Consider the following 26883-nt stretch of genomic DNA (forward strand, 5'->3'; position numbering starts at 1 on the left):
CACACCCCTCTAAAATCACCCCAGGGACCCTATTAGGGCCCCTCAAACCCTCTGGGACCCCCCAAGCCCCCTCAAGGACCCCCCAGAAACCTCAAGGACCCCTGAAATCACCCCAGAGACCCTATCAGGTCCCCCCAAACGCTCTGGGACCCCCAAGCCCCCTCAAAGACCCCCCAAGGACCCCTCACACCCCTCTAAAATCACCCCAGGGACCCTATTAGGGCCCCTCAAACTCTCGTGGACCCCCCAAACCCCCTCAAGGACCCCCCAAAAACCTCAAGGACCCCTGAAATCACCCCAGAGACCCTATCAGGTCCCCCCAAACGCTCTGGGACCCCCAAGCCCCCTCAAAGACCCCCCAAGGACCCCTCACACCCCTCTAAAATCACCCCAGGGACCCTATCAGGTACCCCCAAGCCCTCTGGGACCCCCCAAACCCCCTCAAGGACCCCCCAAAAACCTCAAGGACCCCTGAAATCACCCCAGAGACCCTATCAGGTCCCCCCAAACGCTCTGGGACCCCCAAGCCCCCTCAAAGACCCCCCAAGGACCCCTCACACCCCTCTAAAATCACCCCAGGGACCCTATTAGGGCCCCTCAAACTCTCATGGACCCCCCAAACCCCCTCAAGGACCCCCCAAAAACCTCAAGGACCCCTGAAATCACCCCAGAGACCCTATCAGGTCCCCCCAAACGCTCTGGGACCCCCAAGCCCCTTCAAAGACCCCCCAAGGACCCCTCACACCCCTCTAAAATCACCCCAGGGACCCTATCAGGTACCCCCAAGCCCTCTGGGACCCCCCAGGGACCCCCAAAACCTCCTCAGGGGCACCCCCCACCCAAACACCCCCCCCCCGCCCCGCCCCCAGACCCTAGCTCACCGAGATGGGGAAGTAATCCCGGAAGTAAGTCCAGAGCGGCCACCCCCGCACCCAGGCGGAACGGCGCCCCCCGCGGCGGGGGGTGTCCCGGTCCGCCAAGAGCCAGAGCCCGTAGAGCAGCGCCGGCAGCCAGAGCGACCCGCGCAGGGCCAGGGCGAACAGCACCGCGCACAGCTGGCCTGGGGGGGGGACAGGCGTCCCGTGGGGGGGGGCACGGGGACACCCCCCCTTAGGGCTACCCCCCCCCCCCAGGCGCCCCCTCTCCCGGGGTACCCGCGTTCCTTCAGGACCCCAAAACCCCCAGGATGGGGAGCAACGCGCGCAGCTGGCTGGGGGGGGGGCAGGCGGCCGGGAGGGGGGGCCACAGGGTGACCCCCCCTTAGGGCTCCCCAGCCCCCCAGACACCCCCTTTCCCGGGCTCCCCTTTCCCGCCCAGCACCCCGAAACTCCCCTCCGGGGGGGGGGTATTACACGCACCACTGCCCTAAGGGACCCAGGCGTCCGCGGGGGGGGGGGGGGGGGGCGGGGGGGCAGAGTGACCCCCCCCTCGGGGTCCCCACGCCCCCGGCACCCCCTTTCCCGGGCTCCCCATTCCCCCCCCCGGCACCCCAAAACACCCCCCAGGGGAGAGCCAGAAGACGGCTGCCCTAAGGAACCCGGGGGGGGGGGGCTGGGGGCCCCCAGTGCCCCCCCAGTGCCCCCCAGTGCCCCCCCGGTGCTCACCGAGGGCGAGGAAGGAGCAGACCCATTGCAGCACGGCGGCGGTCTGGAGCCGGCGGCGAAGGGGGAGCCGGAGGGGGGCGAAGTGAAGGGGCATGGCCGGGGAGGGGGGGGCACTGGGAGCGGAGGAAGGGAGAACTGGGAGCTGCTGGTTTTAATGGAGCTGGTCCCGCCCCCGACCCCTGCCCTCCCCTGGGGGGGAGGGTTGGGTAGCGGTGGGGGCTTGTGCAAACGCTTGTGCAACGCCTGGGGGTCGTGCAAAGGCACGTGCAGCTTTTGGGGCTTGTGCAAACCCTTGTGCCGTGCTGGGGCTCGTGCAAACGGACGTGCAACATCTGGGGCTCGTGCAAACGTCGGTGCAAAGTTTGGGGCTTGTGCAAACACGTGCGCGACACTTGGGGCTCGTGCAAGCGCCCGCGCGGCGCTGGGGGCTCGTGCAAATGTTGGTGCCAGGTTTGCAGCTTGTGCGAACGTCTGTGCAACGCTGGGGCTCGTGCAAAGGCACGGGCGGAGTTTGAGGCTTGCGCAAACACCGGTGTGACATTCGGGGCTCGTGCAAATATCTGTGCAAAGTTTGCAGCTTGTGCAAGTATGTGTGCAATGCTGAGGGCTGTGCAAATGCACGTGCAATACTTGGAGCTCATGCAAAGGCACGTACAAAGTTTGGGGCTCGTGCGAACACGTGTGCAGTGCTCCGGCGTGTGCAAAGTTTGGGGCTCGTGCAAATGCACATGCAATACTTGGAGCTCGTGCAAGGTTTGCAGCTTGTGCAAATCCCTGTGCAATGCTGGGGCTCCTGCAAAGGCACGTGCAATGCTAGGGGCTCGTACAAATGCCTGTGCAAATTTTGCAGCTTGTGCAAATGCATGCGTGTGATGCTGAGGGCCGTGCAAATGCACACGCGATGCTGGGGCTCGTGCAAAGGCACGTGCAACATTTGGGGCTTGTGCAAACACGTGTTGAAAGTTTGCAGCTTGTGCAAACGCCCGTGCGACGCTCAGGCTCGTGCAAATGCACGCGCAAAGTTTGCAGCTTGTGCAAACGCCCGTGTGACGTCCGGGGCTCGCGCGTGTGCAAGGCCCTGGGGCTCGTCTGACACTGTGCGCGTGCAAGGACAGGGGCTGCACTGGGATGAACTGGGAGTTTATTGGGTTATTTACAGCGCGCACGTACAGGTATTTACAGGGGGGAGTCACCGTCCCCGGGGGGGGGGATCCCGGGGCCCTTGGGGCATCGTGGGGCACCCAGGTCACCCCTGCCCCCCCCCGCCCCCTCCCAGAGGGGTGCTGGGACACTGGTGGGGCGATATGGGGGCACTGGGGGACCCCCAGGGACACTTTGAGGCCCCCCCAGGTCACCTCTGTGTCCCCATAGAGGGGTCCCAGAACACTGAGGGGGGACGACACAGGCCACCCTCTGTGTCCCCATAGAGGGGTCCCAGGGACACACGGGGATCCCCTAGGTCACGTGGGGACACTGGGGGGGACATGGGGACACTAGGGGACCCGCAGCGACACTTTGAGGCCTCCCCAGGTCACCTCTGTGTCCCCATAGAGGGGTCCCAGAACACTGGGGGGCACTGGGGGGGAACACAGGCCACCCTCTGTGTCCCCACAGAGGGGTCCCAGGACACTGCGGGGGAACACAGGGATGCTGGAGGACCCCCCAGCCAACCCCCCGTCCCCAGTAGCGGGGTCCCAGTGGGGTCACTGGGCAGACTGGGGGGACTGTGCCACCGCCCCGGGGGTCCCGTTGGCTTTACCGAAGGACGGGGGGGGCGGTTGGGGACTGTCCCCAGGCTCCGATTTGGGGGTGACAGCGGAAGGGACAGCGGCGGCAGGGGAGGTGGTGGCAGAGGGGGACAGTTGGGGTCCCGGGGTGGTGGCACCCGTGGGGGTCCCAGTACCCCCCTTGCTGTCACCGGTGGGGGGTAGGGACACCACGATGTACTTCTGGACGCTGCCGGTGACGGTGGCACTGGGGACCGTGGGCGCCGCCGACACCAGTTTCACCACGGGCTGGACGCTGGGGACAGTGGTGGTCACAGGGGAGGTGGCCGTGGGCGCCGGGCTGGTGCTGAAGGTGATCACCTGTGGGGCAGGGGGACAGCGTGGGGCACGGGGACATGGGGACAGCGTGGGGGGTATGGGGACCACTGGGGGTATGGGGACGTGGGGACAGTGTGAGGACATGGGGACAGCGTGGGGGTACATGGGGACCGTGGGGGGTACAGGGACATGGGGACGGTGTGGGGACGTGGGGACCACAGGGGGAAGAGGGACGGTGTGGGGCACAAGGGGACATGCGGACAGTGTGGGGGGACGTGGGGACCACGGGGGGCCCCGGGGGGACACAGTGACCACTGATGCCACCACAACGGGGACCATCAGGGACACCAGGGATGACACCGCCACGTCCCAGCCCCAGGGACACCCCAGAAAGAGACTTCAAGGACGGGGCTGTGGGGGGGACACACACGACACATACGATACACCTCAGGGACAGACCGATGTCCCCAAAATGTCCTGTTCCCCCCCCCCCCCAAATGTCCCCATGGGCGGTACCTGCTGTGACGCACTCGTCCCCGAGGCCGATGACATGACGATGAACTTGGTGGGGGGGGGCGAGGGTTGGGTGGGGGTCCCTGGGCGCCCCGAAACCAGAGTCTGCACGGGGAGGGTGATGGCGCTGGGCACCTTGATGATGCTGGGGGGTCGCGGGGGCCCCCCCTGGCCCTGGGGGGCCTGTGACAAGGTCAAGGTGGGACGCGGCTGTGGGGACAACGATTGGGATTGTCACATCGGGCGGGGGGGGGTGGAGGTGGTGAGGGGACACATGTCCTGGGTGCCCCCTGTCCCAGCCCCCAGCCTGCCAATGCCCCCACTCCGTGTTTTTGTGTGTTCCCCTCCATGTCCTCACGTGTCCCCACGTCACCCTGTACCCCCAGTGCCAGGTCCCATGTCCCCTCGTGTCCTCCCCCCCAGGTGACCCCACGTCCCCCATGACCTTCACATCCTCCCACATCTCCCTGGCCCTTGTGTCCCCATTTCCCCCCAAAGTCCCATGTCCCACATCCCCTCCCCGTGCCCCCCCAATGTCCCCACGTCCCCCCCGTATCCCCACGTCCCCCCCCATGTCCCCAAGCCCACCCAAGTGACGGCACATCGGCTTCCCGCACTCGCACCCACGCCTTCACAAGGCTGCAGACCAACGCGTCCCCTCCACATCTCCATCCCACGTCCCTGTGTGTCCCCCCCGCTCAGTGTCCCCATGTCCCCTCCCCACGTCCCCTTGTCCCCACCTGGGTGATGGTCAGGGTGGTCCGGTTGACTTGCTGGGCCTGCATGGCGGCTTGCGCCCGCGCCTTCACCACGTGGGTGCAGAGCAAAGCCCCCAGGTACCCAAAATCCCCCTTGTAGGAGTCCTGGTTATCGGGGGGGGGCCGGATTTTGGCCAGCACTGGGGCACAGTGCTTCTGCGGGGACAACGGGGACACCGCTGTGACAAAGCGGGGGGCACCCCCCCCCTAAACAGCCACGACCCCACCCCCAACAACAGCCAGGTCCCCCCACCGGCACCATCCCTCCAGACGTGCCACCTCCAGCCCAGTCTGGACGCAATCCTGCTAATTACGGGGTGACGCAGCGACCCCCCCCCATATTGTTCTCTCTCTGTCGTCATTGTCCCTGTCATGTGTGTGTCCCCCCCCAAAAAACATGTCCCCAAGTCCCACCAGCAGCAGGGTCTGGACATGATCGGCCCCGATCTTATCGATGTTGCTGACCACGGGACCTTCTAGAATACTCCGGACCCGTTCGCCTTCCACTTGCAGCCGAGGTAGGATCAACGTCTTAATGACCTGGGGACAAATCAGGGACATTAAGAGGACATTCCTGCGGGGGGGGGGGGGGGGCGGGGAGGGTATGTTGTGGAGGGGGGGACATGGGGTCCCGGAGGGGAGTGATGCTGCAGGAGGGGACGTGGGGGGGGACACACAAACACACAGAGGGGTGCAAGAGAGGACACGAAAAGGGGGGATATGACACTGCGGGGACGATGCCGTGGGGCAAATGTAGCTCTGTGGGGCACGCGGGACACACGGTGACAGGAAAGCAGGGGGGGACACACTTACATCATGGCCCAGCTCGGCCAGCCCCGCGATGGAACCGTAGCGTGTGGTCCAGGGCGTCTTCTCGTCCACCCAGCTCTGGGGCAGAGAGGGGGATGTTGACCCACGGCTCAGCTTCTGCCCCACAGCCCTCAGCCCTGCCCCACAGCCCCAGTTCTGCCCCAAACCCTGCCTCACAGCTCCCTCCCTGCCCCAAACCCATCCCCATCCGCTGCTCCACAGCCTTGGTCCTGCCCCAAACCCTGCCCCACGGCCCAAACCCCTGCCCCACATCCCCATCCCTGCCCCACATGCTCACCCCACATCCTAGTCTCACATCCCCAGCCCTGCCCCACATCCCCAGCCCCACCTTGGTGAAGGTCTTGGTGATGCGGGACTGGATGTTGTTGGTGGTGGTGCTGAAGTTCTTGCAGACCTGGGCCACCAGCCGGGCGGCGAAATCCCGCAGGGCCCAGTGGTTGTCCACGTCGGGACGCAGGCAGAGCTGGCGGCTGACGATGCACGTCATGACGGCGGGGATGAGCTCGTGGAGCTGTGGGACACGGGGGAGGGGGGGAACACGGGGGTCAGCCAGGCAGGGGGAAACGTGGGGGGACAGTTTGGGGCTGGGGGGGGGACATGGGGACAGCCCCACGTCAGGATGCAGGGAGAGGTGGTGACGATGGGGAGGAGCTCGTGGTGCTTGGGGACACGGGGGCTAAATGTGGTGACCTGCAAGTGACACGAAGGTTAGGCATGCGGGACACAGGGACAGCCCCACGTCGGGATGCAGGGAGAGCTGGTGGCTCCTGACACCTGTCGTGACGACGGGGACGAGCTCGTGGCGCTTGGGGACACAGGGGGGGATGACACGGGATGGTCACAGTAACCCTGAGTGACCAGGACAGGCCGGTGACGCCCTCTGGGGGGGTCCCAGGTAAGGGACAGGAGGGGGAGATGGTCACGCCCCCCCAAGACTCACGTATTTCTCCAGGTAGAGAGTGGGATTGTCCATCAGAGCCTTCACCATCCTCATGAGGTAGATGAGGAGCGCCAAGTTGTTCTGCACCACGTTGACGCGGACCTGGCACAAAGTGGGGCGGGGACTGTCACAAGAGCCACCCCGCTTTTGGAGACGCATCTGTATCACCTACCCCTCCCTTGGAACTCACCCCCTCTGAGATGAAGGTGCTGAAGCGCGGAAGCATCTGGTAGAGACCGGGATCGGTGGCGATGCTCTGGAGAGCTTCCTGGTGTGTGGGGGACATGGGGATGTCACCCCAAAGGGACAAGGGGATACCCCAAGTGACGTGGGGGGGGTTGGGGACATGGCGGGGGGGACAGGGACCCATAAAGAGGGTATTGAAGATGGAGGGAGAGCAGGAGGCATGGGGATGCCAACCCAAGAGGTCATTGTTGGTCTGGGGACACCTGGATGTCCCCAAAAAGGGCGTTGGGGACCCCCAGGATGTTTGGGGACATCGGGGTGAGGTGGTGGGGTTGGGAGGGGACAGGGACACACTCACAGCGCGTTTGGCCTCGCAGGAGCCCACGCAAGCCTCGGTGATCTCCTTGTAGTAAAGCTGCTGCTCCACCGAGAGCTCGTGGACGCTGCGGGGTTTGAGGCGGAGCGGGGTCCCCTCCAGCAAGGGACCCTTCTTCTCCTTCCCTGGGGGACACAGGACAGGGAGGGGGGGGGACACAACACGGTCACTGAGGGCTCAGGAACCCCCCCAAAATCCCAACAGACACCCCCCGGAGTTCACAAAGTACCCACAGAGCCCATAGATGCAGCACAACCCTTCGTGGACACCCCGTGGATCTTCAACGCCCCTGTAGATGCTCCACAGCTCTTCATGGACACCCCGTGGACCCCCCAACCCCCCCCCAGATGCCCCACAACCCTTCATGAACACCCCACAGACCCCTCAAACACCCCACAGACCCTCAAATCCCCCAGAGATGCCCCACTACCGTTGACGAAGACCCCATAGACGCCTCCAACACCCCATACATCTTCCTAAACACCCCATGGATGCCCCAAACCCCATCCCCCCCCAAGATACCCCACAACCCTTCATGAACACCCCATGGACCCTTCAACCCCAACATAGATCCCTCCCAAACCATCTGGAACACCCCATAGACCTCTCACACACCCCATAGATGCCCCACAACCCTTCTTGAGCTCCCCATGGACCCCTCAAACACCCCATGGACCCGCCCCAAACCATCCTCAACCCCCCCCAGACCCCCCCCCCACACCCCCCAGACCCTCCCGAATGCCCCACAACCCTTCTCTCGCCCCATAGACCCCAACCCCCCCACCTTTGCCATCAGTGGTGGCCACACTCTGTCCTTTCCCCTTCAGGGTCCCGTCGTCCTCCTGCCCTGGCTTGGTGGACTTGAGGGGCTCTGTGGCTTCGGCCTTCTGCTGCTCCTTGGGGGCTGGGGGGGGGGGCAAAAATGGGGTGTTTGGGAGGGTTATCCACCCCTCCGATCGGGGGCAAATCTACCCCAAGGAGGAAGACGGGCAGCTCACTCACCAGGCGGGGGGTTTTCAGGGATGGCCGGCTGCACCCCCTCGATGCTGAGCCAGTGAGCTGTGAGCAGGGAGATAAAAATGAGATGAGGAAAACACCCCCCCCCCCCCAAGCCTAAAATCACCACCCCCCCCCAAAAACCACCCCCACCCTTGAGGCAGACGTCGAGGGGTACACGGGGCAGCGGGGTGTTGATGATATCGCTCAAATCCACCTCTTTTTCCTCGTAAAAATAAAGCTCACGGCCGCCGCCGCTGGCGTAACGGAAAGGGATGAATTCCTGAGCGTGGAAGCCGTAGAGGGGCTGTGGGGGGAAATGGCGGGGAGGGTCAGGGGGGGCTGGGGGACCCCAAACCCCCCCAAGGGTGCTGGGGGTCCCCCCCCAAATTGGGTGGTCGTGGTACCTCCACGTTTTTGAGCTTGAGAGCAAAGTCAACGTCCCCCGTTGTCAGCTTGCGCCGCTTCCCCATGTGCATGAATTTGAGAGCGTCCTAAAGCCGGGGGGGGGGGGGGGGGGGAGCCGGCAAAAAGGGGGCACAGGGGGTTAGGGGAAAAACCCCCCACCCCCCCAAGAATGGGGGATGTCACCAAGGAGGGGACAGCAAGCCCAGGATGGGCTGTCACCCCCCTTGTGCACAAAACCCAGGGGCTTTGTGTCCCTCTGTCCACATCCCCATCATCCCCCAAAAGCTGGGTGATCTGAGGGGGTGTGTCCCCCCCAAAACCCCATGCCTCCCCACCTGGGCTATCTCCTTGAGGCGGTAGCTGGCCTCCTCGGCCAGCAGCTGGCAGGTCTCTTCGGGCACCTGCCCGATCCCCATGGCCTCCGCCATCACCTTCATCGACTCAGCCGGCAGCAGCGTGTGGCTCAGTTTCAGCTTCTTCTCTTCCGCCATCCTCCTCCTCCTCCCCCAAAACCGGAGGGGGGGACCCTAAAGCTGGGGGGGAGGGGGTGTGGACCCCAAAGCTGGGGACCCTAAAACCAGGAGGAGGACCCTAAAGCTGGGGAAACCCTAAAAACAAGGGAAGCCCAAAGCTGGGGGACCCCGAAACCGGGGAGACCCTAAAGCTGGGGGGACCTTAAAGACCCCAAAACTGAGGGAGACCCCAAAGCTGGGGGATCCTAAGACCAGGAGACCCTAAAGCCGGGTAAAACCCACAACTGGGGGGACCCCAAAGCCGGGGAGATCTTAAAAACAGGGGAAGCCCAGAGCTGGGGGACTCCAAAGCCGGGGGATCCTGAAGCCGGGGACCCCAAAACCGGAGGGACCCTAAAGCCGGGGGGATCCCGAAGCCGTGGAGACCCCAAGAGAGCCCCCCACACCCGCTATGAGGACCCCACAAGCGGGGGGGACACACCGCAACAGAAGGACCCCGCGGGGGGATGGGGACACCCCCCCACCCCTCGGCCACCTCTCACGCCGCCTCCCTGTTTCCCGCCGCCGCCATCTTGGCTCGGCCCCCCTCAGCGCCAGGTCCTGGCCGAGGTGGGTTGAGGGGAGGAGAGAGCGGAGGGAGGAGGCCAAGCCCGCTTCCTCAAACCACCCCGTCCCCACGCGAATAAGATTGTCGCGATAGAGAACTGCGATGCGAAAATTAATCGGGGCTAGTGGCGGTGGTGGGAGGGGGGGCTGAGAGGAGCTCGCTATCGCCCTGCCAGGACCTGCGCGGCGGTAGGAGGGGCGGTCGGCGAGGGAGGTGCTCGGAGAGCACTGCGCATGCGCACCCTGGCGGGCGGGGGAGGCGGAGAGCATCGCGCATGCGCACGGTGGAGAGCGTTGGAGTAACGGGGGGGGGGGGTGCGTGAGTGGGGGAGACCATTGGGGGAACGGGGGGGAGACCATGGGGCAATGGGGGGGAAGGTGGGGGGGAACAGGGGAGACCATTGGGGACAGAGTGGGGGGAGACCATGGTGGGGTAAATGGGGGAGACCATTGGAGCGATGGGGGGGAACAGGGGAGACCATTGGGGTAATGAGGGGGGAATGGGGGAGACCATTGGGGGTGATGGGGGGGAAGGGGGGGGGGAACAGGGGAGATCATTGGGGTAATGAGGGGGGAATGGGGGAGACCATTGGGGGCGATGGGGGAGACCATTGGGGTAATGAGGGGGGAATGGGGGAGACCATTGGGGGCGATGGGGGAGACCATTGCGGTATTGGGGGGGAGGATGGGGGAGACCGTTTGGGCATGACAGGGAGGTGATGGGGGAGACCACTGGGGTAACGGGGAGGGGGGGGGGGAGACCATTGGGGGTCTCCTTCACCCTTATCCCCCCCCCGCCCCCCCCAGGCCTCTGCGACGCGATGCCCGGCCGACCTCAACCACCTCCGACCTCTGACCCTCACCCGACCCCGTGACCCCCCCAATGCCGCGGGGGGTGCGGACGTGCCCCCTGGGGGCACGGGAGGTGGCGGGTGCCCCCTACACCCTCCGGGTGCTCCAGGAGGGCCACTGCGCCCCCCAACCCAACGGCACCTTCCGCGCCGACGGCTCCGTCACCCTCGTCTGGGGGGGCCCCGTCACCGCCTTGGTGGACACGGGGGGTCCTTGGGACCGCCAGCGTCTCGTCAGCCTCTTGGCCGAGCAAGGGCTGTCGCCGAACGACGTCACCCACGTCGTCTGCACCCACGGTCACTCCGACCACGTGGGGAACATCAACCTCTTCCCTACGGCCACCTTGTTGGTGGGCCTTGACCTGAGTCGGGGCGACGGGTGGTACCTGCCCCACGACTTGGCGAAGGGGCGTCCCTACGTCCTCCACCCCGGTCACCTCGAGGTGGTGGCCACCCCGGGTCACACGGTCGACCACGTCAGCGTGGTGGTACGTAACACCTCCCTGGGGACCGTGGTGGTGGCCGGGGACTTGTTCGAGAGGGAGGAAGATGAGGAAGAGTGGAGGGCGTCGAGCGAAGACCCGGCGAGGCAGGAGCAAAGCCGTCGACGGGTGATGGCCATGGCCGACGTCATCGTGCCCGGTCACGGACCGCCCTTCCGGGTCTTCAGGGAGCGGGGGGACAGGGAAGTCCCTTGGGAGGAGGGTGATGAGGGGACCGCCGCCACTGGAGATGGTCCCGAGGGACACGGGGACGTCCCCAGGGGAGATGTGACCCCTGCGGATGTCCCCGAGGAGGAGGGGAGCGGGACTGGAAATGATCCCAAGCCGTGAGAGACACCCTGGGGACGTCCCTTGGGGGAGAAGGAGACCCAGGGACGTCCCAGAGGGAGACAAGACCTCCATGAAGACGTCCTCAAGGGAAGAACACGTTTTTCAGGATGTCGCCAGGACGGAAGAGCCCCGGAGGGTGTCCTCAAGGCCTTGAAGACCCCGTGAGATGCCCCTGAGGGACAGGAGCACCGTGGGGACATCTCCAAATGTGAAATAAAGCCCATGACCATCCCCTGGTGCCGTGTCTTTGTGGGGTAACGAGGATGCTAACGAGCTGGGTGATACTGGTGTCCCCCACCAGCGTCCTCCCAGCGCCCAGGACGCTCCCCAGCTCTCCAGGGGTGGACGTATGGTGGGGCATGGGGACATGAGGACCTGGGGAATTGTGTGCCCTGCCACGACAAGCCGAGATCGTGGACTCTAATGTAATTTTCACGCCTCATGAGCATCTTCTCACCACCGTCTGCTCAAGACAGCATCATCCCCGTGAGCTGGAGTCCTGCGTCTTCCCAACCTGGACATGGAGATGAGAGTTCAACCATGAGGTTCCATCAGAAACCACCCACAGTTGCCCCAACCCACCTTCTTCATGACCCCGTCCTTCTCCACACGTCAACTCTGCTTGCGTTTCAGTGGTGACATCCAAGACTATCTCCCCGTGGTCCTTCTCTGCCAGGACCTCCATGTCATGGTGGGCAGTCACCCCATTTGTTGAGTCCTTCCCAGGAATGATGTTCTCTCAAAAAATGGTTTTGCTGCAGAAAAAAACACCTGAGCTTGTTCTCCACCCAAGTCTTAGTGATAACCGTCTGGTCTGGAGGTCTCCTTGCTCCGTGGGGTCTTCGCCAACCCTTGTAGAGTGCCTTGGCAGTGGAGATGCTTTGCCCATGTGATGGGCACTCAGGACGGGTTGGTGGCCGTTCCTTACTGGGACCAACTTATTGACCACCGTAGGTCCCATCTCTTGAGCCAGAAGCTCTCGGCAAGGCTTAAAGAAGACCCTACAGAGCACGGTGGCCCCAAAGACAGACCAGAAGAACAATCTTTCAGAAACCAACGCCGACCGTAAATGACAATAGACTCCCACCCCAAGCCCCCAAAATCTCCAGAGAGGTGTCAAGGAAGATGGATGAGTCCACCAGAGCAGACTCCTCTCCTCCTGAGAGGACCGCCTAGGCCAGAGAATGTTCTTGCGTTCTCTGAAGGGCTCAGGAGGGCATCAGGGCTGACAGTAGAAGTCCTCAGGGATGGAGTAGAGACATTGTGTAAACACCAAAGACCAGAAGAAGGCTCTGGATGGCAAGGGGGCATTCAGGAAGGGTTTTGATGGACCCAGAGGTGTCATCATAGGGTTTAGACGGGTCTTGACAGGGCCAGGAAGACCCAAGAAGTCTTGGGTGACCTCCAGACCAGAAAACCCATGGTGGGGACGTTGTGATGAAGTGGATCCGAGCAGAGGACAGATGCCCAGCAACAACCTGGAGACATCCTAGATGGTCTAGATGATAAGTGGATGTTGTGGGGCTCAACAGTGGCCCCGAGAAGGGTTTTGAGGGGAGCTGGAGGGATGCAAGGCGCCCTAGGGAGCCAAAAGAGAGTCATGGGGCACGAGGAAGATCTTGGGAGGCTTTGTGACAGGAATTGAGGGGTCCTGAGAAGATCAGAGGTCACCCCAAAACATGACCTGAGGGGTTTGCATGTCCTCAGGGCACCCCAAAATGTGACCTGAGGGGTTCAGGGTTCAGAGGGCCCTGGGGCACCCCAAAACATGACCTGAGAGGTCCAGAGATCCTCAGGTCACCCCAAAACATGACCTGAGGGGTTTGGTGGGCCACAGGGCACCCCAAAATGGTTGGGTGTCTCTCAAGGCCCCCCATATCTGGAGGGGACAGGGACGGGGACGCAGAGCCGGGTTCTGCTGGATGAGCCAATGGGAGCTCAGGGATGGGGGGGGTGGAGGTGGCTGACGTCACAGGTGGGGGGGGTGGACACCGGGGCATTACCCACCCCCCCCCCCCGCAATGGGACCACGGGAGGTGACCCCATCAGAAGGACCCATCCGTAGTGAGGAGAGACGTGGCACGACTCTATAGGAGATCCACCACCCGCCCCTCCCCATCCCAGTTCTCCCAGTCCCTCCCAGTCTCCCATGGGAGACAAGGACCCCACTTGGCACCTCCCCGTCCCCGTGTCCTCCAGGTCTTTGTCCCCACCGGGGTTATAAAGGGAGCGGTGGCACCCAAAGGGGACTGCAGCCATGGCCTTGTCCTTGTGCCCATGGGTAGCCCTGGTGGTCCTGGTGGTCCTGGTCCAGGGGGGGCTCGGAATTGCCTTCACCAAGGTGATCTCCGTGGAAAATGGGGGGCCCTGGGGGGACTGGGGTGACACCGAGTTCTGTCCCGAAAACACCTACGCTACCGGCTTCCAGCTGAAGGTGGGTCCAGGATGGGGGGACGGGGGGACAAGGGGGGGACAACATGTGGGTGACGGCTCCTTGATGTCCTCCAGGTTGAGCCCCACAAGGGTTTCTTCAGGGATGACACGGCTCTCAACGGGATCCGGCTGCTCTGCAGCACGGGGATGGCCACGGCCAACGAGGGGCCGTGAGTGATGGGAGTTTAGGGGGAGGGGGGCACGGGGGGGGTGGGTCACCGTGTGGGGTGACGGTGGTGGTCATGGGGTCCTTGTGCGGGGTGGGTGTGGGGTGTCCACGTGGGGTGATGGCCGCGGGGTCCCTGTTTATGGCGTGTCTGCGCGTGGTGACAGTGGTGGCCATGGGTGGCCCTGGGACACCCATCTGAGCTGACGTTGGTGGCCGTGAGCGTCCCATGCGTGGTGCCCCACTGCCATGATGTTCCTCCATGACCGACACGCCTCATCCACGACCACCACGCCCCATCCGTGGCCACCGTGGCTCCTTCATGGCCACCACACCCCATCCGTGGCCACCGTGATGTTTCTCCATGGCAACCACGCCCCATCCACGACCACCACGCCCCATCCGTGGCCACCGCAACCCAGGAGGGGACCTGAGGGGTATCCAAGGTGGGGGCTGGTGACCGTGACGTGTGTCTCCTCCCCACCATGTCCATGTCCCCCCCCCCCCCCAGCTGGGGCTCCTGGTCGTACCCCCTGAGCTGTGGCCGCAGCCAGCGCCTGGTCTCCTTCCGCCTGCGGGTGGAGGCACCTCGGGGCCTTTGGGACGACACGGCCGCCAACAACCTGGATGTCACCTGCTCGGATGGGACGGTGCTGGAGGGCCAGGGGGGCCTCGCGGGGGTCTGGGGGAACTGGAGCGCCTCCTGTCCCTTCGGCTGGGGGATCTGCGGGCTGCAGACTCGCGTGGAGCCCCCCCAGCGCGGGGGAGACGACACCGGCCTCAACGACGTCAAATTCCTCTGCTGCACTTGAGAGACCCCCCACCATGTCCCCACCTGGGTGTCCCCCTGATGGCCCTCCCGTGACCCCCAATGTCCCCCTGTGTCCCCCCCCACATCCTCCGTTGACCCCCATGTCCCCCCATGTTTCCCGTTGACCGCCCATGTCTCCCCAAGATCCCCCCCATGGCCCCCCAATGTCCCCTCATGGCCACCATGTGCCCCCCCCGACCTCCTTCGACCCCTGTGTCCCCCCATGTCCTCCCATGACCACCGTGTCCCTCCGTGTCCCCCCACCCTCGACCCCCATGTCCTCCCGTGCCCGCCCCCATCCTCCCACGGCCACCACGTCCCTTTGTGTGTCCCCAGTGTCCCCCCCCCAGCCTCCCTTGACCCCTATCCCCCCCATGTCCCCCCCCATGTCCTCCCACGTCCGCTTGTGTCCCACCCATGTCCTCCCTCGGTCCCCCCCGACTGTCCCCCCCACGTCCCCTCTGTGCCCTGCCCCCAGACCACCCTCATTAAACTTGGGCGAGTAACGAGCTGGTGCCGCCTCATTCTTGGTGGGGGGGGGTGGGGGGGACACCCGGACACCTGGGTCCCTGGGGGGGGGGATGGGTGACACCCGAATGCCGGGGTGCCCCCCTGGACCTTGTCCCCCCAGTTAATGATTAACCCTGGGGGGGGGCGGGGGGGGGGCAGGGCCAAGCCTGGGCCAGTGCTGGAGAGTGGGTGCCCCCCCTCCCCCCTCGGTGAGTCACAGGGACCCCCCCGGGTGGCTGGGTCCCCCTGGGGTGGAGGAGGGGGGTAGACGGTCCCCTGGACACCTGGGTCCCCTTTGGGGGGGGGCATGCCTGGGTCCCCCCACCCAACCTCCCCTGTCCTCAATTCCAGCCCCCCCCCAGGATGGAGAAGGGGCAGGTAATGGGGGGAGGGGTGGGGTGGGGTCCCCAGGGACTCCCCTGACCCCCCCCTTTGACCCCTCCCTCCGCCCAGCAGCCCCCAGCCCCGCCTGAGCCCCCCCAAAGCAGCCCCAATGCACCGAAGAGCCCCACGGCCCCGGGGGGTGAGAGATGGGGGGCTGGGGGGTATTGGGGGGCTACTGGGTGACATTGGGGTGCTGAGAGGGGTCTGGGGGATACTGGGGGGTCTGGGGAGCACTGGGAGGCACTGGGGGAGGAAATGGGAGGGGTCCTGGGGTGCCACAGGGGGGTGTTGGGGGTCGGGGGGGCACTGGGGGGTATGGGGGGGCATTGGGGGGGCAATGGGGGGTACTGAGGTGGTATTGGGAGGCACTGGGGAGCACTGGGAGGGACCGGGGGGTGCTGGGGGGGGTTCTTGGGGAGCCACGCGGGGCATTGGGGGTCTGGGGGGGTGTGGGGGCACTGGCACTTACTGGGGGGTACTGGGAGTTTAATGGGAGAGAGTGGAGTGGGGATGGGGGGTGTCGGTGACGCCCCCCCCTTGTTTCCACATGTGCCGCCCCTCGCCGGGGGGGGCAGCGGCTGCTGGCGGGACCCCCCGCTGCGCCGGGCGGTTTTCGACGTGCCCGCCGCACTGCCGTAAACTGCGGCGTCCCTTCGTCGTGAAACGGCGGGCGCCACGCCGCCGTAAAGCGCGCCGGCCGGTTTTCGACGTGCCCGCCGCACTGCCGGAAAGTGCGGCGTCCCTGCGTCTTGAAAACAAACCCGCCACGCCACCGTAAAGCGCGCCGGGCGGTTTTCGACGTGCCTGCCGCACTGCCGTAAACTGCGGCGTCCCATCGTCGTGAAACGGCGGGCGGCGGCGAGCGGTTTTCGACGGCGTGGCGCCCGCCGTAAAGCGCGGCGAGCGGTTTTCGACGTGCCCGCCGCACTACCGGAAAGCGCGGCGTCCCTGCGTCGTGAAAACAAACCCGCCACGCCGCCGTAAAGCGCGCCGGGCGGTTTTCGACGCGCCCGCCACGCTGCCGTAAACTGCGGCGTCCCATCGTCGTGAAACGACGGCCGCCACGCCGCCGTAAAGCGCTGCGAGCGGTTTTCGACGTGCCCGCCGCACTGCCGGAAGGCGCGGCGTCCTCCCCTCGTGGAACGGCAAACGCCCCGCTGGCCTAGAGCGCGGTGGCCGGTTTTCCGCTGTGCCCGCCGCGGTGCTGCGCGGCGCGGCGTGGCGTCCCCTCTCCGCAAGCGGCGGGTGCCGCGCTGCCGTAAAGCGCGGCGGGCGCCTCCGCCCTGCCTGCCACGCTGCCGTAAAGCGCGCGGCCGTTCAAGCAGCCGTCGCGCTGCAAAGCGTGGAGGAAGATGGCGGCGGTGACTGTGCGGGCGGCCGCGGTGGAGCCCTGGGCCGGGCTGGGCCCCGCGGGGCCGCAGCGGGAGTGGACGTCGGAGCCCGTCAGCACCGGCGTGAGTTGGGCCGGGGGGTTGTCGGGCAGCGGGACCCCCCTGGGGCGCCGGTGGGTGTTCTGGGGTAGAAGGGAGCCGCGTGGGGGGCGGGTTACGGGGCTGGGTTGGGGGCGGGGGGGCTGAAGGAGCCCCCGGGGGGGCCGGCGCTGGTTACGGGGCAGAGGGTTCCCCATAGGGGGCCGGAGGGGGGATGTGGGGCAGGAGGGTCCCCTCCGAGGGGCTGGGGGGGGGGGGGCAAGTTGTGGGGCTGGGGGGAGTTGTGTGGCAGCAGGGGGGGTATGGGGCAGAAGGAAGCCCGCTGGGGGCTGGGGGGGGGTTATGGGGCAGACGGACCCCCCCCTCAGCGCAGCCCCTCCCCCCAGACCACCATCATGGCCGTGGAGTTCGACGGGGGAGTCGTCATCGGGGCCGACTCCCGCACCACCACCGGGTGAGGGCCGCCGCCGGTGATGTCATCGGTGATGTCACCGCGGGGGGCTGTGGGGCCGGCGGCAGCAGAGGGGGGTCGCCAGGGTTGTCACAGGCAGCCTGTCACCGAGATGTCACAGTGATGTCACCCCCCGCCCCGAACCCTTGCAGGGTGTCCCAGGTGCTGCCCGTTGTCCCCGGACCCTCTGCTGTCACCGTGACGCCTGTCACACCGTTGTCACCTGGCGCCTGTCACCGTGATGGCACCTGACGTCACCCTGATGTCACCGCCGCCGCGTAGGGGTGGTCCCGGGGTGTCACCAGCTGTCCCCGAACCCTCCGTTGTCACCCGGTCCCTCCTCACGGGGCTTGTCACCCCCCCCATGCCGCCCGTGACATCGCTGCGATGTCATTTGCAGACCGCTGGGACCCCCGTCACGGGGCTGTCGCCTGGTGCCTGTCACCCATGTTGTCACTGTTGGGACCCCCCCAAAAACCGTAGGGGGGGGTTCCGGGGTGGGGCGGGGCTGTCGCAGCATTCGCCGTGATTTCACCATGATGTCACCGCAGGTCATACGTGGCCAACCGGGTGACGGACAAGCTGACCCCCGTCCACGACCGCATCTTCTGCTGCCGCTCGGGCTCCGCCGCCGACACGCAGGCGGTGGCCGACGCCGTGGCCTATCAGCTGGCCTTTCACAGGTACGCGCCGCGATCTGTGGGGCAGGGAGGGGATGCGGGGCAGGCGCCGTGGGTCTCAGCCCACGCATTCTCCCTGCCCCACAGCGTGGAGCTGGAGGAGCCGCCCCGGGTGCGGACGGCCGCTCGTCTCTTCCAACAAACCTGTTACCGTTACCGGGAGGAGCTCAGCGCCGGCATCATCGTGGCTGGCTGGGACCCACGCCGGGGGGGGCAGGTGGGGGGGCCTCTGCCCCGTAGCACTCTCTTCTGCCCCATAGTATTCTTTTCCGTCCTATAGCATCACCTTTTCTACCCTGCGGTGACTCACTCTGCCCTAAAACGTCATGTTCTGCCTCCTAGCATTCCTTTCTCTGCCCCGTAGGGTTCGTAGGGCTCTCTTTTCTACCCCATAGTGTTTCACTCTGCCCTACAGCATCTCCTTTTGCCGCCTAGCATCTTTCGCTCTGCCCCATAGCAGGGCCCTGCCCCATAGCACGGGGCCTTCTGCCCCCATGGCATCCCCCCTTCTATCCTGTAGCGCTCCCTTCAGCTTTACATACCTCTCTGCCTCACAGCATCCCCTTTGAACCCCATAGCATCCCCCCCTCTGCCCCGTAGCCCCCCCCGACCCCCCCCTAAAATGTATGCGGGGCTGATGGGGGGGCTCCTCCTGCGTTTCCCTGCCCCATAGCCCCCCCTCTCTGCCCCATAGACCCCCCCTGACCACCCACTGTGCCCCCTAGGTGTACGTGGTGCCGATGGGGGGGCTCCTCCTGCGGCAGCCCTTTGCCGTGGGGGGGTCGGGCAGCTCCTACATCTACGGGTTCCTGGATGCTGCCTTCCGCCCCGGGATGACCCGTCCCCAGTGCCAGGAGTTTGTCGCCCGTGGTGGGTTTGGGGGGGTTGGGGGGGCTGGGGAAGGGGAGAACTGGGTTTTTACAGGGGCATATGCTGGGTTTGGGGTGGGGGGCATGGGGGGTCCTGGGGGAGTCCCAGAGGGGCTTGAGGGGGGCACGGGGAGGGTTGGTGGAGCTGGGGAAGGGGAGAAGTGGGTTTAGAGGGGCAAATGGTGGGGTTTGGGGGGGCATGGGGCTGGGAGGCAGATTTTGGGGTGGGGGGGCCATGGGGGTTTAGGGGGGTCCCAGGGGTGCTTGGGGGGGAGCGGGGGAAGGGGCCGGAGGGGTTTGGGGGTGATGGGGGGTTGGGGGGGGCACAGAGGAGTTTGAGGGGGGGGTCCCAGGGGTCCGGGGGGGACAGGGACAGGGGGTTTTGGGGGGATAGGGGAACACGGGGGGGTCCCTGACCCGGCCGTGTGTCTGTCTGTCCCCCCCCCCAGCGCTGGCACTGGCCATGGCGAGGGACGGCTCCAGCGGGGGGGTCATCCGCCTGGCAGCCATCACCCAGGCCGGGGTGGAGCGCAGGGTCCTGGCCGGCCCCGACCTGCCGGGGGGTGACGGCGGCCCCCCCGCCTGAGGGGACACCCCCGGCCCTGGGGGGGCCACGACGGGGACGACAACGACACGGGGGGACGTGCGGGGCAATAAAGGGCTCCGTGCGCTCCTTGCCTCTGCCTGTGTCCTGCGGGGGGCTGGGCGCGCCCCCCCCCCCCACACTTCTTCTTGTCGCACCCTCTCACGACATGGCGGGGGGGGTCGCTCATGTCGTGGGCTCGAGGAGCGACAGGAAAAGGGCGGGAACGGCTCGCGCTCGGGGACGCCCCCCGCTCGCCTGCCGCTTCCCCGCTGCGCGTGCGCGCCGCGAGGGGAGGGGGCGTGGCGCCGCGAGGGGGCGTGGCGAGGGGAGGGGGCGTGGCCAGCCCTCGCAGTCAGCGGCGGAGCCGCCGCCGGGCCCGTCCCGTCCCCTCACGGCCGGCGGGGAAGGGGGGGGGGTGTCCCCGGTTCGGTTCCTCCTCGGCTTCTCGGGCCCGCCCCCTGCCCCCCAAAGCCATGGCGGATCCCGGTCCCGCCTGAGGGTTGGATGGTCCCGACGTCTCCTCCCTGCGGGTGAGTGGGGGGGACCCGGGGGGGCTGTGAAGGGGGAACAGCCCCCGTCCCCTCAGGGCCCCCCCTCCGGTGCTGCCTGCAGGGCCTCCCAGTGCCCCCCAGTACTGCTTTCTGTGCATCCCAGTGCCCCCCAGTAGTCTCTCCGGTGTCCTCCGGTGCCTCCCAGTCTCTCCCAGCGCCCCCCAGTACTGCCTGCCATGCCCTCCAGTACCTCCCAGTACCCCCCAGTCTCTCCCAGCGCCCCCCACTACTGCCTGCCATGTCCTCCAGTACCTCCCAGCACCTCCCAGTCTCTCCCAGTGTCCCCCAGTACTGCCTGCCATGCCCTCCAGCACCTCACAGTCTCTCCCAGTGTCCCCCAGTACTGCCTGCCATGTCCTCCAGCACCTCCCAGTACCCCCCAGCCTCTCTCCCCGTCCCCCTCCCACCAGGCGGGGGTGTCCTTTAAGGGGACCCCCTCCCAAAACATCCACCCAGGGACTGCTCCAGAAAGCGGGGGCTGCATGCCGGGGGGGCTTCAAAGGCCCCATTTGGGGGTTGAAAAGCCTGGTTTGGGGGGTGTAAGGCCCCTGATTGGGAGAAAAAATGCCCTGTTTTGGGACAAAGAGTCCATTTTGGGAGTGAAAAGTCCCAGTGTGGGGGCTGAGGGCCCTGTTTGGGGGTGAAAAGCCAAATTTGGGGGCTGAAAAGTCCCGGTTGAGGGGGCTAGGGCCCCATTTTGGGGTTGAAAAGCTGCGGTTTGGCAGCATAAAGCCCTGGGTTTGGAGCAGAAAGTCCCAGTTTGGGGGCACAAAGTCCCAGGTTGGGGTTAAAATGCACCAGTTAGGAGCAAAAAGACCCTTTTTAGGGGCAAAAAGCTGATTTGGGGTGAAAAACCCATTTTTGGGAGCTGAGGGCCCCAGGTTCGGGGATAAAAGCCCCGGTTTGGGGGCTGAGGGCCCTGGTTTGAGGGTGAAAAGCATTGCTCTGGGGGCAGAAAGGCCCATTTTGGGGATGAAAAGTCCGTTTTGGGTGCAAAGACCCCCAGTTTGGGGGCCAAGGGCCATAGTTTGGGGTCAAAAAGCCCTGTTTTGGTGTCAAAAAGCCTGTTTTGAGGTTGTAAAGCCTGGTTTTGGGGTTGAAAAGCCCATTCAGGGATTGAAACCCCCGATTTTGGAGTTGAAAAGCCCTGTTGGGGGGCTGGTGCGCCCCGGTGCGGTGACCTGGTCCCGTGGTGGTTCCCGGGGCACACGGCGATGGGACCTGGTGACCCCAAAACTGGGATATTTGGGGGAGGGGGGGGTGTCACCTTTAACCCTTCCGTGCCCCCTGCCCCGCACCCCCCAGGACCCCGCCGGCGTTTTTGAGCTGGTGGAAGTCGTCGGCAGCGGGACGCGAGGAGGAGGAGGAGGAGGAGGAAGGGTCACGTAGGTTACTCATCTGCCAGCCCCGCATCGCCCTCTGCCCCACGCATCCCCCAGTGCCCCACGCGGTGGGGCCCTCCGTGGGGCTGGTGTCCCCTCCGTGGGTCCCGGTGACCCCCCCGTCCCTCCGTGTCCCCGCAGCCCTTGGCGGAGCTGCCCCAGCGCCCGCTGCTGCCGGAGCCGAGGGCGGAGGAAGGCCGACGGCCGAACGACACCTGCGGCGCCGTCAACGCACCGACCGGGCGACCGCCACGGCCTCGACGTCCCCGTCCACGTAAGGGGGGACGCGGGGGGCGGGGGGGGACGCGGGGGCTTCCTCAGCTACGTCCGGGTGCTCGGTTGATTGAGGTCGAGGCGGAGACGTGAGGCGAAGACGGCGACGGCAGAGCCGGCGTCACCGCCGCCTCCCCGTCCGCGCCGCTGGGGACGTGGCGGGGGCCACGCGCGGGAGGACGTGGGGCGCGGTGGGTCCCTCGACGTGCGCCCAGATACTCGACTGGGACAAAATGGCGGACGGGGGTGTCGAGGCGGGACGGGACGGGGGGGCTTGGGGACACCGGGGGGGGGGGGGGAGCGGCCTCTCCCCCCCCCCCCTGAAGCCAGGCACGGCTCCGGCTCCCCCTCGCGTGACCCTCTTCCCCCTGGACACGGCGACCCCTTTCCCCCCACAAAACTCCCCCCTCCCCGACTCCCCCCGCCTGACGTGGCCCCGCCCCTCAGTCCCCACGTGACGCCGCGGCCCCGCCCAGGTGTTCCTCGCCGGGGAGGGGGGCGGGGCGGAGCACTGGGTGACCCCGCCCCGTCACGGCGCCCTCTGCTGGCGACTACGGCCGCGCCCCGCCCACCCGTCAATCAATCATCTAGCGCCCCTCCCCCGGCGTGATGGACAGGTGGGAGACACGCCCCCCTGCCGGCACCGTGCTGTGGGGCTGGAATGGGGTTGGGGGGGGGGGGCGACTATGGGGACCCCCCCCCCCCCCTGCTGTGGGGCAGAGCCAGCCCCGGGGACCCCACTCTGGGGCAGGGTGGGTCGTGGGGCACACCCCCCCCCCCCAAGTCCCCCCACCTTGGACCCACCCACACGCCCCCATGGAGTCCCCCCCACCGTGGGTCAGCCCCCCCTTCACTGCTCTCGCTCCAGGCCGTCTCTGTAGATTTTTCCTTTAATTATTTGATAACAAGGAGTCATTAACGAAGCACTTGATGGGCCCTGGGGACCGTGGGGCACCCCGTGGCGGGGGGGGGGGGGGGGGGGGTGGGCGGGGGGAAGAACCTGCTGTGGGACAGAAGTTGTGGGGAGGGGGGGCTCCTGCCCCACAGCGTGACCTTGACATTCACTGTCAATAAAGCCCTGAACCCCAAAACAACACCTCGGCTGCGCCGGAGCCCGGGGGGGTGGGTTGGGGGGTCGGGGGGTTGCTAGGGTCCCCCCAGGTGTGGGGCAGAACAGGGGAGGGGGCACCACAGGGTTCTTAACCTCAGGTATTGGGGGGGTGATATGGGGCTGCCCCATAACAGGTATTGCTCCATGCACCCTCCCAGACCCCCAGGTTGGGGGACCCAGGTGTCCGGCCCCACAGGAGATGGGGGGTGGGCATCGACCTGGTGCTTTTTGGGGGCCCCACCAATATTTGGGGCCCACCCCATAGAGGCTTCAGAGCCAACACCAACAGCTTCTTTACTGACCTATAAGGATGGGGCGGGTGACACACAGCCCCCCGTGGCAGGGGGGTGCACCCCATAGTCACCCCACAGTTGCCCTATGGGGACACGGGGGTCAGCCCCACAGCCCTGAGGGAGATATGGGGCTGCCCCACAGCCCCTATAGGGACAAACAGACACCCCGTAAACCCTCACGGTGACACCCTATAGCCCCCATAGGGGACCCAAGGCTGCCCCATAGCCCCCACAGGGACAGACAGACGCCCCACAGGGATGTGGGGCACTCCATAGCCCCCTGTGGGGCCACAGACATGTCCCATAGGCTCCCCCACCCCAGCCACAGGGCCACCCTACAACCCCTATAGGGACCCGGGGCGGCCCCACAACCCCTGTGGGGACCCAGGGCCACCCCACAGCCCCACTCCCCCCAAGGGGCCAGAGAGTCACCCCACAGCGTCGTCGTCCCCCCCAGGGACCCCGCCAAGCCCCAGAGAGACACGAGGGACTCGAGAACACCCCCCACAGCCCCTATAGGGACAGCGAGACACCCTATAACCACCCATAGGGCTATGGGGCTGCCCCATACCCCCCCCCTCGGGTTGGGGGGGGGGTCAGGCGCTGAGGAAGAGCCTCTTGTACCACTTGTTCATCTGCTCGAGGAAGATGAAGGTGAGGACGGTGTGGGGGCCCAGCCGGGCGTAGTAGGGGGTATGTACCACTTGTTCATCTGCTCGAGGAAGATGAAGGTGAGGACGGTGTGGGGGCCCAGCCGGGCGTAGTAGGGGGTAAAACCCTTCCAGAGGCTGAAGAACCCCTCGTACCGCACCACCTTCACCAGCACGTCCTGGGGGGGGGGTGTCAGGGTCAAAGGAGGTCGTGGGGGGCCCCCAAAACACTGGGGGACCTGCCCACCCGCCCCTCAAAGAGGGGACACCCCCCCTCCAAAAGCTGCCGCTTGCTCACCAGCCCGTTGCGGTATTCGGGTTTCCCGTCGATCGTCCGCATGTTTTGGATGCTGTCAGGGAAATTTGGGGGTGAGATTCTGGGGTGTGTCCCCTCCCCAGAATTAAAGGGGTGTGTGTGGGGGTGTTTCCCCTTAATTACCCACCGGGTCTTAACGATGTCGACGGGCATGGAGGCGGCAGTGGTGACCAGCCCGCTGATCATGCTGGCGCAGAAGTGGCAGAGGATATCGTCGCGGAAATACCCTGGGTGGGGGGGAAACCCCAAAAATAAGAGGAGGGGTCACATTTTTTGGGGGACGCCCCCCCCCCCCCCCCCGCGTACCCCAAGCCTCACCGGAGTCGAGGAGGAACTGCTTGGATTGGGAGTAGGAGGCGAGCTGGGCGGCGTTGACCACCACGGCCCGCGCCATGGTGGGGATGCAGCCCTGGGGGAGGGGGGGGGGGCACAGTGAGGAAGGGGGGGTTTAGGTCCCCCCCCTGCACCCCCATATCCCCCCCTGCACCCCCACATCCCCCTGGGCCCCCCCTCGACCGTGGTAACCCCCTTCTCCCCCTCTGTGCGGTCCTGGGAGGGGGGAACGTGGTAGGAGGGGGGTGTCAGAGAGAGAGAAGGGGGGGCTATAGGGGACGGGGGGATTTCGGGGTACCCCCGGCACCCCCATACCCTCCAGAGCGTGGCGACCCCCTCCTCCCTCGCCATCCGCAGCAGCGCGTCGAAGACGTTGCGGTAACCGCGCCGCTCGGCGGGGGGCAACCTGCAAACCGGGGCCGAGTTTGGGGTGAAAAAGGCGGCTTTCGGGGGGGGGGGGAAACGGGAACGAGACGCGGACGGACACTCCAAATTTTGGGGGGGGTTCACCTGCCGTCGGCCGTCATGCGGATGAGGGCGACCTCGGCGGGCGTGCCGACGAAGGCCCCGGCGGCGCCGGCGGTCATGCCGATGGCGGCTTTGGCCAGGAAGGGGGGGGGGGTCCCGTCGGCCCCCCCCAGGCGCTCCAGCAGGACGCTGTAGATCCCCAGGCGGGTGGTGGTGTAGGTGGCCTGGCGCAGCAGCCCCGCTGACAGCCTGGGGGGGGGACCGGGGGGGGGGGGGGCACCCCAAAAGTGGCCTCGGGACCCCAGCACGGGCCTCAGCATCCTCCAAAAGCCCTACAGCGCCTCTGAGACGCTCCCCCCCCCTCCGAAAAGCTGGCCCCAGGAACCCCAAATTCAGAGCCAGGAACCCCCCCGGACCCCGCGATCATCCTCAGGACCCCCCAACACCCCCCCCAAACTCTAACACCAGCCCCAGGAGCCCCCCCAAACCCTTAGACCGCCCCCGGACCCCCCCCCATCCCCATGCCCACTGTGCTGTCCCCAGGACCCCCCCAGACCCCGACGCCATTCTCAGCGCCCCCGGCATCAGCCCCAGGACCCCCCAACGCCCCCCCGTCATTCCCAGCACCCCAACACTAGCCCCAGGCCCCCCCCTTACAGCCCCCAACATCTGCAGGACCGCCCCAAACCCCCACATCATCTCCAAGACCCCCAAAAACCAGCCCCAGGACCCCCCCTAAAACCCACCTCACACCCTCTGTGTTGTCCCCCAGGACCCCTCCAAAATCTCCAGGACCCCCAACATCCCCAGGACCCCCCACAACCTCCTCACCCCCCCCAGGCAGTCCCCAGGGCCCCCCCCCCAAACCTCAACCCCATTCCCAGGAACCCCCAACATCCTCAGGACCCCCAAAACCATCCCTGCACCCTTGGGTCACCCTGGGTGACCCCTGGGGGGGGGGGGGGGGGTTAGGGGGGTCCTGGGTCACTCTGGGTGACTCCAAGAGGTGCTGGGGGGGTTGGGGGGGCCGGGGTGACCCCAGGAGGGTCCTGGGTGACCCTGGGGGGGTCCAGGGGGTTTTGGGGGGAGCAACATGCGACCCTGGACAGGACTGGGTGATCCCCAGGGGTCCCGGGGGGGGTCAGGGTGAACCTGGGTGGGTCCTGGCTGACTCCGGGGGGGTCTGAGCGACCCCAGGGGGTCCCAGGCGGATCTGGGGGGGCCGGCTGCGTCCCAGCGGGGTTTTTTTTTTGGGGGGGGGGGGGGGGGTGTTGTCCCAGGGGAGTCTGCATGACCCCAGGAGGGTCCTGGGTGACTGAGCGGTTTGGGGGTGGGGGGGGGTGTCCAGGGGTGACCCCGGGAGGTTTAGGGGGGGTGTCCCGGGGGGGCCGTTACCCTGTGTAGATGCCGCGCAGCCCCTCGTGGCGCAGGATGGAGGTGAGGGCGTGCAGGCTGGTGGGGTACTCGCGCCCCTTGGCCCCCTCCCCGCTCAGCTGCATCCGGTTTCTTCACCAGGTCCAGGGGCTGCACGAAGACGGTTGGCCCCCATCCTGGGGGGGGGGGGGGGGGGGTGTCAGCGGGGGGGGCCAAAATCCACCCGGCAACACCCCCCCAGGGAGCCTGGGGGGGTAGGGGGGCCTGAAGGGGTTTGGGGGGGCACTGGGGGGGGGCATTTGGGGGGCTGAAAGGTTTGGGGGAGGCATGGGGGGGGGGGGCTTGGAGGGGCCCAAAGGGGTTTTGGGGGGGCTGAAAGGGTTCTGGAGGGG

General features: G+C 66.3%; 5 protein-coding genes across 6 annotated transcripts; 3 read left to right on the forward strand and 2 right to left on the reverse strand.

The window, feature by feature from the left end:
• Positions 1-884: 884 nt before the first annotated feature.
• On the reverse strand, positions 885-9707 carry TAF6 (TATA-box binding protein associated factor 6). The gene is made up of 15 exons (XM_049797291.1): positions 8993-9707; positions 8657-8743; positions 8403-8556; positions 8256-8312; positions 8038-8157; positions 7236-7378; positions 6882-6959; positions 6692-6793; positions 6080-6262; positions 5734-5808; positions 5335-5460; positions 4903-5076; positions 4166-4372; positions 1605-3691; positions 885-1060 (listed from the first exon to the last, which is right to left on the reverse strand). The coding sequence occupies exons 1-14, from the start codon at positions 9146-9148 to the stop codon at positions 3308-3310; spliced, it is 2046 nt and encodes a 681-aa protein (XP_049653248.1). The 5' UTR covers positions 9149-9707; the 3' UTR covers positions 885-1060; positions 1605-3307.
• A 270-nt stretch (positions 9708-9977) lies between these two features.
• On the forward strand, positions 9978-11651 carry MBLAC1 (metallo-beta-lactamase domain containing 1). 2 transcript variants are annotated; one of them, XM_049797292.1, is made up of 2 exons: positions 9978-10035; positions 10544-11651. In XM_049797292.1, the coding sequence occupies exon 2, from the start codon at positions 10620-10622 to the stop codon at positions 11418-11420; it is 801 nt and encodes a 266-aa protein (XP_049653249.1). In that variant the 5' UTR covers positions 9978-10035; positions 10544-10619; the 3' UTR covers positions 11421-11651. The 2 variants fall into 2 exon arrangements, with proteins under 2 accessions (XP_049653249.1, XP_049653250.1); XM_049797293.1 differs by having other exon boundaries at positions 10004-10020.
• A 1909-nt stretch (positions 11652-13560) lies between these two features.
• VMO1 (vitelline membrane outer layer 1 homolog) lies at positions 13561-15076 on the forward strand. The gene is made up of 3 exons (XM_049797294.1): positions 13561-13854; positions 13929-14023; positions 14531-15076. Exons 1-3 carry the CDS (start codon positions 13678-13680, stop codon positions 14829-14831), a joined length of 573 nt encoding a protein of 190 aa, XP_049653251.1. The 5' UTR covers positions 13561-13677; the 3' UTR covers positions 14832-15076.
• Positions 15077-17051: 1975 nt separating this feature from the next.
• PSMB6 (proteasome 20S subunit beta 6) lies at positions 17052-19818 on the forward strand. Its single transcript, XM_049797289.1, has 6 exons — positions 17052-17178; positions 17541-17608; positions 18157-18288; positions 18373-18502; positions 19011-19155; positions 19604-19818. The coding sequence occupies exons 1-6, from the start codon at positions 17077-17079 to the stop codon at positions 19738-19740; spliced, it is 714 nt and encodes a 237-aa protein (XP_049653246.1). The 5' UTR covers positions 17052-17076; the 3' UTR covers positions 19741-19818.
• Positions 19819-22828: 3010 nt separating this feature from the next.
• Positions 22829-26660, reverse strand: SLC25A11 (solute carrier family 25 member 11). The gene is made up of 8 exons (XM_049797295.1): positions 26513-26660; positions 25160-25366; positions 24965-25055; positions 24635-24725; positions 24444-24543; positions 24299-24350; positions 24082-24179; positions 22829-24004 (listed from the first exon to the last, which is right to left on the reverse strand). Exons 1-8 carry the CDS (start codon positions 26614-26616, stop codon positions 23947-23949), a joined length of 801 nt encoding a protein of 266 aa, XP_049653252.1. The 5' UTR covers positions 26617-26660; the 3' UTR covers positions 22829-23946.
• Positions 26661-26883: the final 223 nt, after the last annotated feature.

This window comes from Accipiter gentilis, unplaced genomic scaffold (assembly GCF_929443795.1).
Source record: "Accipiter gentilis unplaced genomic scaffold, bAccGen1.1, whole genome shotgun sequence".
NCBI lineage: Eukaryota > Metazoa > Chordata > Aves > Accipitriformes > Accipitridae > Astur > Astur gentilis.

Excerpts from the sequence above, each read along its gene's own strand:
- SLC25A11 (XM_049797295.1), bottom strand. The coding sequence starts at position 26,616 with ATGCAGCTGAGCGGGGAGGGGGCCAAGGGGCGCGAGTACCCCACCAGC. Across the intron at positions 25,367-26,512 it reads CTGCGCGGCATCTACACAGG|GCTGTCAGCGGGGCTGCTGC; the intron begins GTAACGGCCCCC and ends TCCCCCCCCCAG. Across the intron at positions 24,544-24,634 it reads GCAGTTCCTCCTCGACTCCG|GGTATTTCCGCGACGATATC; the intron begins GTGAGGCTTGGG and ends CCCCCCACCCAG.
- VMO1 (XM_049797294.1), top strand. The coding sequence starts at position 13,678 with ATGGCCTTGTCCTTGTGCCCATGGGTAGCCCTGGTGGTCCTGGTGGTC. Across the intron at positions 13,855-13,928 it reads CTACCGGCTTCCAGCTGAAG|GTTGAGCCCCACAAGGGTTT; the intron begins GTGGGTCCAGGA and ends GATGTCCTCCAG. Across the intron at positions 14,024-14,530 it reads GCCACGGCCAACGAGGGGCC|CTGGGGCTCCTGGTCGTACC; the intron begins GTGAGTGATGGG and ends CCCCCCCCCCAG.
- MBLAC1 (XM_049797292.1), top strand. The coding sequence starts at position 10,620 with ATGCCGCGGGGGGTGCGGACGTGCCCCCTGGGGGCACGGGAGGTGGCG.
- PSMB6 (XM_049797289.1), top strand. The coding sequence starts at position 17,077 with ATGGCGGCGGTGACTGTGCGGGCGGCCGCGGTGGAGCCCTGGGCCGGG. Across the intron at positions 17,609-18,156 it reads GACTCCCGCACCACCACCGG|GTCATACGTGGCCAACCGGG; the intron begins GTGAGGGCCGCC and ends ATGTCACCGCAG. Across the intron at positions 18,289-18,372 it reads TATCAGCTGGCCTTTCACAG|CGTGGAGCTGGAGGAGCCGC; the intron begins GTACGCGCCGCG and ends CCTGCCCCACAG.
- TAF6 (XM_049797291.1), bottom strand. The coding sequence starts at position 9,148 with ATGGCGGAAGAGAAGAAGCTGAAACTGAGCCACACGCTGCTGCCGGCT. Across the intron at positions 8,744-8,992 it reads GCCTCAAGGAGATAGCCCAG|GACGCTCTCAAATTCATGCA; the intron begins GTGGGGAGGCAT and ends CCCCGGCTTTAG. Across the intron at positions 3,692-4,165 it reads GGACGAGTGCGTCACAGCAG|GTGATCACCTTCAGCACCAG; the intron begins GTACCGCCCATG and ends CCTGCCCCACAG.